At 43.8% G+C, this 11,741-nt stretch overlaps 1 protein-coding gene across 2 annotated transcripts in view; it reads left to right on the top strand.

Moving 5' to 3' along the window:
- The first annotated feature begins 1,945 nt into the window (after positions 1-1,945).
- Positions 1,946-11,741, top strand: part of LOC137371125 (52 kDa repressor of the inhibitor of the protein kinase-like) — a 34,930-nt gene continuing 25,134 nt past the window's right edge. Inside the window, exon 1 of one of the 2 annotated variants that reach the window (XM_068033094.1) lies at positions 1,946-2,187. In XM_068033094.1, coding sequence (XP_067889195.1) covers positions 2,096-2,187 — 92 coding nt within the window. In that variant the 5' untranslated portion in view covers positions 1,946-2,095. Of the gene's footprint in view, positions 2,188-9,312; positions 9,526-11,741 lie in introns of those variants that run through there. The other variant, XM_068033095.1, reaches the window with a different exon arrangement.

The following is an 11,741-nucleotide window of genomic DNA, read 5'->3' as shown; positions in this document are numbered from 1 at the left end:
ATGAGTGTCAGAGACTGGGCTGCAATGAGGATGGTATCAGTGACATTATTTTCCCTGGAGTACAGTTCTAGGTTCTAAGACAGGGCTAAATTGTGGCGAGTCGAAGAGACTTAGTAGTTGGCAGGAAAAAAGACAGAGGCGCAAGGGGAGAGCCAACTGTGCAACAGCCCCAACAAACAAATTTCTCTGCAGCACCTGTGGAAGAGCCTGTCACTCCAGAATTGGCCTTTATAGCCACTCCAGGCGCTGCTTCACAAACCACTGACCACCTCCAGGCGCGTATCCATTGTCTCTCGAGATAAGGAGGCCCAAAAGAAAGAAAAAAGAAAAGAAGTTCTAGGTAGTGCTCCACCCAGCGGTCCATTTGCTTGCGTTGGTCAGTGTTCGTTTCCCCTGATTTAGACCTGAGGGGGGCATCTTCTTGATGGTTGGCCCAAAAGCTCTCTTAATGCCATCATACATTCCTCTGATGTTTCCGTGTCAGAGGCCAGCTTAATACGACTGCATAGGTGTTGCCAGTAGTCATTTGCACAGCGCCTGGCTGTTCTTTTGCACAGTGCTTCTGGCGGTTTTAAGTGCTAAGGATGTTAACTCGCTGGGGGCTTTCTCGTAGTTCAGCTTTGCAGTGCGTTTAGTGGCTGTGACAGGTTCCATCTCTTCAGAATGTGATTGAAACCAGTTTGCATTCTGCTTCTCATGCTTGCCAAAGGTGGTCATTGCTGAGTTATAGATGGTGTCTCAGATGTGGGCCCACTTGGTCTCTGCAACCTCTGCAGGAGTGTTTTTGAAGGGCTTTTCCAAGTGAATTAAGAAACTTTTGTGACAGCTGTGGGTAAGAAATTCTGATGCGCGGGCGGCCCTTCTGCTTGGAGTGATGTAGCTTCTTTGGTTTGAGTCTAACTTTGTTGTGGTCGGTGTCACAGTCCGCACTGTGGAAGCTGCGTGTGATTTGGACACTGTTTATAGAGGCTCGCCTTGTGACAATGAGGTCCAGCTGGTGCCAATGACATGATGGGGGCGGCACAGTGGCGCAGTGGTTAGCACCGCAGCCTCACAGCTCCGGGGACCCGGGTTCGATTCCGGGTACTGCCTGTGTGGAGTTTGCAAGTTCTCCCTGTGTCTGCGTGGGTTTTCTCCGGGTGCTCCGGTTTCCTCCCACAAGCCAAAAGACTTGCAGGTTGATAGGTAAATTGGCCATTATAAATTGTCACTAGTATAGGTAGGTGGTAGGGAAATATAGGGACAGGTGGGGATGTTTGGTAGGAATATGGGATTAGTGTAGGATTAGTATAAATGGGTGGTTGATGGTCAGCACAGACTCGGTGGGCCGAAGGGCCTGTTTCAGTGCTGTATCTCTAATCTAATCTAATCTAATCTAATCTTGGGTGTCTCCATGAAACTTGGTAACAGGGTTTAGTTTGAACGAATGAGTTGGTGATGCAGAGGTTGTGATAGATGCACAACTCAAGCAGTCTCTGTCCATTCTCATTCATCCTTCCAATGCCATCGCGCCCGAGGCAGGAGGGCCATGAGTCATGGTCGGCACCAACCCTGGCGTTAAAGTCCCCCAACAGGGACAAATGTTTGTTAATAGGAATGCTACTAATGATATTATGGATTCCCTCGTAGAACTAGTCTTTAACTTCAGGTGGGGAGCAGCGTGTTGGAGCATAGATGCTGAGTAAGTGCACTGGACCAGAGGCAGTGAGCAGTCAGATGCATGATAAAAGCAAAATACTTCAGATACTGGAAATGTGAAATAAAAATGTTGGAAATACTTAGCAGGTCTGGCAGCATCTGTGAAGACAGAAGCAGAGCCAACGCTTCAAGCTGCTACATGGACATAATAGAACGCATTTGCAACAAAAGATACCATGAAGCGCGTGGCACTGTGGGATACAGGAAGACCGGGAGCTCCTCCTGCGTGCGTGCTGACGTAGTATCACGTACGTGTAGTGGCAGGACGCATCAAAGCCCCGGAGCTCTGGCGATTTTCAATCGTTCGGCGGTGGCCGTCTGTCATTTTTAAGCAGAGTGTTGGAAAGAGGTTGGCGCTGGGGGAAAAACCCAAAATAATTATTAAATATCAAAGACGATGCCGAACTTCTGCGCGGCGCCGAATTGTAGCAGGAAAAGCACCAACTGCCCCGACATCCCTTTCTTCAGGTTTCCCAAAGACCCCGAGAGGTGAGGCGGGTTTGTGTCTGTCTGTTGCTGGAATGTTCTACCGCCTGCAAAAGATATGGAAGGGAGTAATGGATAGAAATCATTTCCTTGCTTTTTGTTTAATCTTTATCTATGTTCCTCGGTTTATTTTCTTCATCCTTCCCCAGGCCTCTCCCAACATGTCGGATGGTGAGAAGTGCGTAAGCGCGCTGTTCTCCTTCTTAAAGGGACACTCCCACCCAGCACCATCACACACTTCACAGTCCCCACACTGGGGAAAATCTTTCTCTTTTCTACACCCCCCCCCCCCCACAAGCCTTCCACTTTGTGATTTGAGGTGATTTGCTCTGCCCAGCCCGGAAGTGCCCTGTGCTGAGTCAGCTTAGGGTGGTGTTAGCTAAAGAAATTTGCATTTATTCAGCACTTGCTCCCACCTTCGTGCACTCCAAAGGGCTTTCACATGGAGGCGATTTGAAGTGTGGTTGTCGTTGTGATGTAGGGAATCATGACAACCAGTTTTGAGTGCACAGCAAGGTCCCACAAATGACACTGACTTAAAGGTCAGATCATCTGTTTCAGTTAGGTTCATTGGGGGATAGCTGCTCTGCTTTTCTTTGAAATAGTGCTGTAGCGTTTTTACATCCATCTGCAAGGGGGCCTCGGGTTTACATCTGATCTGAAAAATGACATCTCTGACAGTGTTTCAGTATCAGTTTAGATTGGGTGCTGAAGTTCCTGGAATTGGACTTAATGTGACAACCTAACTCAAACGAGAGAGTTGCCACTGGGCCATGGTTATTTCCTTGTAGTTCCTCAGAAAATCTGCTGGAGGACTGCTCGACTGATGTTTAATTGAGTTCCCCTTCCCCTCCACCCCACCTGGGCTGGGAGACTGAGCCAGTGATATCAAGAATGGTACTGATGTAGATAACTATACAATAAATAGAATGAGTTAGTAACAATAAATCAATCTCCGAGGAGATTGTAATGTCTGAAATGTAACTGGAAGTAAGGTGTACTTGCAGGAGGTGCACCTGAGGCAAGATTATATATCTCCACATGAGCCTCCTCCCACCTTTCTTCCTATATAGTGTACAAATTAATATAATTCTGCTATACATCTTATAAAAAAGAGGCATTGGAGCAAGTGCAAAAAAACATTTACATGGATAATACCAGGAATGTCAAGAGAGGATGAACAGGCTTGGTCTCTTTTTCTCTTTTTTAAAAAAAAGGTTGAGGGGTAACCTAATTGAGGTCTTTATTAAAACCTTTAATCATTTTAGGATAGACACAAAGAATATTTCCAGTTAGGGGGATGAGCCAAACTGGAGGCCATGGTTAATCATCAAAAAATCAAATGGGGAATTCAGAAGAAATTTTCCCCAGAGAGTGGTGAGAATGTGCAACTCGCTATCATAGAATAGTATAGATGCATTTAAGGGGAGGCAGATACGCATACGAGGTCGAAGGGAATAGAGGGTTATGCTCTAGTTAGACGAGGAAAAGCAGGAGGAAGCTCGAGTGGAATGTAAATGCTGACATAGACTGGTTGGGCCGAATAGTCTGTTTCTGTACTGTATATCATCAATAAACAATCAATTAAAAAAAAAAATTGATACTGAGCCACAGAAGGAGACCTCTGTACAGATGACCAAAAACTTGGTCAAAGAGCATCTTAAAGGAGGAGAGAGAGGTTTAGGGAGGGAATTCCAGAGCTTGGGCCAAGGCAGATGAAAGTATAGCTGTCAGTGGTGGAGTGATTAAAATCAGGGATGCTGGAGAGGCCAGAATTAGAGGAGCAAAGAGATCCTGAAGGCTGGTGGGGACTGAGGAGGTTACAGAGATGTTTGGGGTGTGGAGTTGGTTGAGACCATGGAGGGATTTGAAAAAAACATGAGAATTTTAGAATTGAGGCATTGTTGGACTGAGAACTGGTGTCTGTCAGGAAGCACATAGGTGATGAGTGAATGAGACGTGGTGCAAGTTAAGATACAGGTAACAAATTTTGAATGAGCACCAGTTTATGTAGGGTGGAAGATGAGAGGCTGGCCGAGAGAGCATTGGAACAAGGATTAGAGATGATAAAGCTATGGATTAGAGTTTCAACAGTAGATGTGCTGAGGAAGGAACAAAGTAGAGCAATGCAACGGAGGTGGAAATAGGCATTCTTAGCGAAACCAGCAATATGTGGTGGAAAGCTCATCTTGGGGTCAAATGTCAAAAGGTTGGGAACCGTCTAGTTCAGGCTCAGACAGTTGCCAGTGAAAGGGGTGGAGTTGGAATTTAGGGAATGGAGTTTGCGGCTGGACCAAAAACAATTGGTCTTCCCAATATTTAGTTGGAGGAAATTCCAGTACTAGATGTTGGACAAGCAATATGACAAATCAGAGGAGGTGGAGGGGTCGAGAGAGGTGATGATATGGAGTTGAGTATTGCCAGTGTACATGTGCAACCTGATGTGTTTTTGGATGATATTGCTGAATGGCAGCAGGTTGGTGAAAGGCAGAATGGGGCCAAGGATAGATCTTTGGGGGAACTCCACAGGTAATGGTGCAGGAGTATGAAGAGAAGTCTTTGCAGCTGATACTCTGGCTACAATTCAGTAAATAAAAATGGAACTTAAAACCCTCAATAATCATTTAATGAGAAATAAATCTTAACTTTTATTATCCTTTCTAGGGGGAAGGGGAGTCTATGTGATGGCTTTGGGAACTGGAGTCAATTATGGTTGGAAATGCTCAGTAGTCTTTCCTTGGGGTCAGGTGATGTGTGGCTTGGAGGGGAACTTGCAGGTGGTGGTGCTCCCATGCGTCTGCTGCCTTTGTCCTCCTAGATAGTAGAGGTCGTGGTTTGGAAGCTGCTGTCGAAGGAGCCTTGGTGAGTTGCTGCAGTGTATCTTGTAGATGGTACACGCTACTACCACGCACCAGTGGTGGAGGGAGCGAATGTTTAAATTGGTGGATGGGGTGCCGATCAAGCGGACTGCTTTGTCCTGGATGGTGTTGAGATTCGAGTGTTGTTGGAGCAGTGCTCATCCAGGCAAGTGGAGAGTATCCATCACGCCCCTGATTTGTGCCTTGTAGATGGTGGACAGGCTTTGGGGAGTCAGGAGGTGAGTTACTCGCTGCAGAATTCCCAGCTTCTGACCTGCTCTTGTAGCCACAATATTTAAATGGCTGGTCCAGTTCAGCTTCTGGTCAATGATAATCCCCAGGATTGGTACATAGTTTAAGCTTTAAACCAGCAAGTTTAATAGATCTCCTACACTAACTACATTCTTTCTCAGAACCTCAAAATTGTGAAACTTCAATCCTTCCAACTACAATCTTCAGACTTTTAAGACTCAAGTTAGTTACTACCTAATGACTTTCCTGATTTACCTCATTTTCTCTGCTCTGACTGCAATCTGGTCTGTTCTCTCTGGGTAAATTAGCTGACTATCTGGGAGTGCTTTCTTGCCCTACACCCCCCGCACCACCCCCCCTTGCCTCAATCTTGGTAGTATGCTGCATTGCAGGCCTTAATTTTCACTTTGGCTTATCCATTTACAAACAATTTCAGCAATATCAGGTGAATTTTAGCTGAGGCTGAGTTGGAACTGCCTAACTCATTATCCCTGGAAGTGTATTGCACATCCTCACACTTCCATAAAGAGGTTTCTCCTGCTCTCTGTTTGAATTTTTTTTACATTTAATCTTGTATATATGACCTTTTGCTCTTGGCCACTCAACTACTGGAAACTGTTTCCTTCTAGCTTCCCTGTCTCATCTTTTTGTAATATGTAAAACTTCTAACATATTGCCCTATAATCTGCGTCATTTTGGGATCCCCACTTTGAGGTAAGATTTGCCAGTTCTCAATTCTGCCATAAAGGTCATATTGCCAGAACTTAAGCTCAGGGATCATCCTTCTGCCTTAATGCTTTTAATTTTGCCAACGTTCTCTGAAGTGCTGATGCTGTTCACTTTTGTTGGGATGGTTACATAGGTGCCTTTATAAAGGTTAGGTGAATGTCAGAGGCCACTCTGCCATTGCTGCTGAACCCAGTGTGCTGTTATCTGATGTCTGCACCCAGAAATCTTGCAACAGAAGTTACTAGATAGTAATCGGGAGTTAGAATCCTTGCTGCTTTCTCTGTATCACCTTTTCCAATGGCATTGAGGCCAGATGTTGTTTTACAGCTCTTCAGATCAGCTTGGGTGCATTCATCTGGTTCTGGAGCACTGGGCAACTGTGTGATATTTTTATAAAAAATTAATACAAGCCGACCTTCCAAAATTATAATAAGCTTGTGTTAAGTGAGCTGTAAAATACCCAAGGTATAGCAACTATTACCTGCCTGATTGCTTGCTTGATGAAGAGAATATGTCACTGAACTTGGGCGGCGCAGTGGTTTGCACTGCAGCCTCACAGCTCCAGCGACCCAGGTTCAATTCTGGGTACTGCCTGTGTGGAGTTTGCAAGTTCTCCCTGTGGACCACGTGGGTTTTTGCTGGGTGCTCCGGTTTCCTCCCACAGCCAAAGACTTGCAGGTTGATAGGTAAATTGGCCATTATAAATTGCCTCTAGTATAGGTAGGTGGTAGGGGAATACAGAGAAGGTGGGGATGTGGTAGGAATGTAGGATTAGTATAAATGGGTGGTTGATGGTCAGCACAGACTCGGTGGGCCGAAGGGCCTGTTTCAGTGCTGTATCTCTAAATAAATAAAAAATAAAATAAACTTCACAGATCAGATTATTGGAAATGAGATTACTTGTCTATGCTGAGTTAGCTGATCTTAGCTGGCTTGGCAGTATAGGCACTGCAATTGCCTTAAATATCACTAGGGAAGGGAAATTATCCAGGGTGCCTGCTCCTGATAGCTATCCAGTTAATTGTTGAAAAGTGCATGTGTGGTTATCTGATGAGGATTGGATTAAACTTGGCAGCAGTACGTTCATGGCCAGTAGCTGGCTAGCAGTTGCTGTCCAGGCTCTCTCATTCAAGCGAGGTAACAGAGGTCTCAGTGCCAATGGAGCTACATTCCAGCACTGTCACTTTGCTGACTAGCATTATTTGAGTGTGCGTTAAGGCATCCAAGACTTGGTTTGCATAACCCTCCTCACACAATATTTCTGGGTCTTTCTCTGTTTACAGTAACCAATTTCAGAAAAGAGGAACTGGTCGGCTGGACACAGAGCTTTTGATGTAGTTTGTCATAAATAAAATAAAGATGAGTAGAGCAAAACATCTTGTTAAATGTGAGGATAAGACTATATTAGAATTCAGTAGGCAGGAAGTCTTCCTTTAGGTTGTACTGTGCTTTTTTTAGCTTTTGTTTCGTTTATTGAGATTACCTAATTGAGTTTCTAAATCGTTTCCATTTAAAAAATTATATATGCTAGTGCACCAATTCTTGGACCCAATGCCGACACTAGCTTCAAGAGTTACAAAGATACTAAATTCTACCAGGTACTTGACATCGAATTAACTACTTTACCCTGCTTGATCAAGACTCAAGGGTCTTGTAAAAATTGATTCGAAGAGCTCAATAGGATTTTAGCCATGTTTTGCAAAGTTTAAGATGTGACAATTTTTAATTAAAATTTATCAGAACTCAAACTGATACCAGTCACTTCCATGGCCTTTATCCAGTTTTGTGCAAAAGCTTGCAATCCAATTTTTAAGGAAATTTGATTTGTTCGAGTTTGTTCTGCCATTCAAATGAGATTGTGGCTGATCTGTGACCTAACTCCATATACCTGTTTTTCAATCTTGGATTTCAAATTCACAATTGATCTCGCGTCCGTTGCTGTTGGCAGGAGAACTCCAGGCTTCTACCACCTTTTGTATCACATTGCTGTTCGTGGGAGCTTGCTATGTGCAAGTTGGCTGTTGTGTTTCTCAAAAGTACCTCATTGGCTGTAAAGTGCTTTGGGATATTCTGACGTTGTGAAAAGCACAATATAAATGCAAGTTCTTTTTCTTTCTTTAGATACCTTTTTCATAGATTAAGCCTACCAACTTGCCTTCTCACCATACCCCTTCAATCCCCCTCTCTCCAGAAGTGTCAACAGTTCTCTTGTGAACCCATTAATGTTGTTTACTTCATTGCTCTTACCAGCTAATTCCACAATCCTTTTGCCCTTTGGGAAAAGCAATCCCTGATATCCTTTTATGCTCCTCTAATCTTTAATCATATTGGAACAATTTTCTTGGGTCGTTTTTTCAGTTCACTAGTTAGACCTGAAAACTTCAATTATATCATTAAAATTTCTCCTTTCCCAAGAGGCCCAGCTTCCTTAACCTTTCCTTGTAATTTCTCAATCACCTTTATTGACCGCCTTTGTGTGCTCTTATCTTCACTACAACCTAACAGGCAGCACTATTGCACCAGTTATTTGAGCGAGGTACTATGATTTAAAAAAATTCAGCCCCTTCAGGCAAACAGGTGTGACACCCACTATTGTAATTCAGGAGAACATGTTACCTCAATTCATTTTTAAGAGGACTTTTAGTATTGCGCTAAAATCATGGGTAGGGTAGGTGTGGTAGGTTCCCTTCTCCGAAGGACATTAATGAACCATTTGGCAAATAGGTAGGCTTGATCTATGAAAAAGATTTCTATAAAGAAAGAAAAGAACTTGCATTTATATAGTGCTTTTCACACTATCGGAACATCCCAAAGTGCTTTACAGCCAATGAAGTACTTTTGAAGTGTAGTCACTGTTTACAGTAATTGAGAGATGCCATGTCTGACCTTTAACATTCTACAGCTTTATAAAACGCCAATTAAAATAAATGTATTAAATGGGATGAAAGTTGAGTCCAATTGAAAATATATTTTTCACAGCAAAATCTTTTAAATACAGTTGGGTTGATGCGTTGTGAATTTTCATTATCACCTCCTAAAACAAAAGTAGCGGTTTTCCCTACCCCTCAAATCACTGGTCGTTACAGAATTAATTTTAAAATTGGAAATAATTTGGAACATCTTTGATGATAAGACATTTTGAATCTCTTGGTGGCATTGCAGTTGCCATTGCCTGCAGCCTTCTGAATGTCAGTGCAGTGACAGCTTGAAGCTGATAAATTGCAATAATCTGTATACATTTTGGCGCGTTGGCGCTGCGCATTGTGGTATAGCGGAGGAGCAGCTTGAGCTCCCAGTCAGCATCTGTAGCAGAGCAACGCGGCGAAAGGACAGGCATCGTTGCCTTTTTGGGGGAAAACTCCTGTCTTTAAATCAAAAGGACAAGGAATAATAATAAAAACTGTAGAAAAATGCCGAATTTCTGCGCGGCTCCGAACTGTAGCAGGGGGAGCACCAACTATCCAGACCTACCTTTCTTCAGGTTCCCCAGAGACCCCGAGAGGTGAGGACTGACCATTTATAAATATAGTTTAATTTTAAATAAAAGCATTCTCCTATTTAAATCTTTTTTAACAAAAATATGCAGTGGCTAGTTCAGGGATCATGAGCATTATTCGGCAGCTGGTAACGGGTTTTAGCTGTGCGAGTGGGGATGTTGCTTCAAAATTTATCTCGGGCTTGTGTTTCCACTTTCCGTCGCTAGGCCTTGCCGTCCAGGGTGGGCGGCAGGAAGGGCGCATGCGCAGAACCAACAATCCCTCCCCCCCATATTGTGTATCAGAATGTATATCAAACAGACCCCACTGCTCCATCCTATGTTCATGCACTACACGAACCTTCTCCCACCTTTCTTCATTTCACCCTATCAACATATCCTTTCTCCCTCAAGTTTATTCAGCTTCTCTTCCTCTCCTCCCCCCCCCCCTCCCCCCCCATTGTTCACTGTAAAGCGCACTGACTCCTGCTACTTGGCTGCAGTTCCTCACCCCCAGCATCCTGGACGGGCTCACTTTTGTTCTCCCGGTTTCTCAGTCTCCGTGGTATCTGTTCTGACAATGCAACACTTTACCAGAGCTTCTGCTACATTATTTTCCTCTACGGAGGATTCCCCCCACTGTGGTTGATAGGACCCTCAACTGTGTTCGTCCCACCACCAGCACTTATGCCCTCGCTTCCCTGTTACCCCGCACCCCCACCAAACCCCAGAACCACTATATGGTTCCCTTTGTCCTCGCCTCTCTCTCTCTGTACCAGCCTCCACATTCAAGGTATGATTTTCCGTTACTTCCAGCGTGATGCCACTCCCAAACATGTCTTCCCCTCCCCTTCCCTTTTTAGCATTCTGTAGGGACCGTTCTCTCCATGACACCCTGGTCCACTCCTTAATTATCCCCAACACCCCCTCCCCTGCCCACAACACCTTCCTGTGCAAGCACAGGAGTTGCAACACCTGGCCTTTTACCTCCTCCCTTCTTACTCCCCAGGGCCCCAAATACTACTTCCAGGTGAAACAGTGATTTAAATGTACTCTTTCAATTTAATGTACTGTGCTCATTACACACGATGCAGTCTTCTGCACACTGGGGAAACCAAACTCAAATTTGTGGAACACTTCCATTCAGCCTGCAAGTGTTGCCTCAAGCTTCCAGCTGCCTGTCATTTCAATTTTCTGCTCCACTCCTACTCTGTCCTCCACCTCCAACACTGTTTCAGTGAAGCTCAATGTAAGCTTGAGGAACAGCACTTCATTTTGCCACCTTCCAAACTCAACATTAAGTTGAAAGATTTCAAATTATAATTTCTGCCTCCATTTTTGGGTTTATTTTTGTTTTTGGATGGCAGATATTAGTAATGATTTCTGCTTTTCCCATTTGCACCTCAAGATACATCTTTTTATTTCTTCACTTGTCCCATTACTACCCCCTTTATCATTTAATCTCTCGTGCCTTCCGCCCTATCAAAGATCTTCCCTCTTTGTTCTCTTTCCTTGCTTGTGTATTTGCTTAAAACCTGTAACATCTCTAACATTTCCCAGTTCTGACAAAAGGTCATCATGCTGAAACATTAACTGTTGTTTCTCCATTGATGCTGCCAAATGTACTGAGTATTTCCAGCATTTCTGTTTCATTCCCCTTAAATGCGGTTATGCTGTTTGCCTCAATTACTCCATTTGGTACTGAATTACACATTCTAACTACTCTCTAGTAGCACAGAGCTATCCAATTAGCCCCATTCCTTTGCTGTTTGCCCATAGACCTCTTGCACTTCCAGCACAAAATATTTTTACATTATGTTTTTTGTGTGTGTGTGTATATATATATATATATATAAGAACATAAGTATGTATTTATTTCTCCATAAAGTGTGCTTAGGAGCAGTGCATTGTTGTAATACAAAAACTTGCATTTCAATGGTGACCCTGCTTTTTGGGAGCGATACTGCTTCTAGATTTGGAGCTGGGTGAGTGTCTCCTTTGGCACGCTGGGTTTCACTTTTGTACCAAATCCCGTGGCCGGAAAACATATAGGGTGATTCTCTGTTTACTAAAATCAACTCCACTGCCTCGACTAGAAAATGTGAATCTATAATTCAGCTTTTGAGATAAGGCAGCTAGGCTTGTTGATGCTGTGAAGTGCAGCCAAGGGAGGTCTCTCGCCATCTGCTGCATTCTTATTACATAAAAGTGCTTTAGGATGAGTATCTCTGATAGAGTAAAAG

The sequence above is a fragment of the Heterodontus francisci genome, chromosome 6 (assembly GCF_036365525.1).
Source record: "Heterodontus francisci isolate sHetFra1 chromosome 6, sHetFra1.hap1, whole genome shotgun sequence".
Classification (NCBI taxonomy): Eukaryota; Metazoa; Chordata; class Chondrichthyes; order Heterodontiformes; family Heterodontidae; genus Heterodontus; species Heterodontus francisci.
The sequence above is the reverse complement of the archived record's forward strand: the minus strand, read 5'-3'. Positions and strand labels throughout refer to the sequence as shown.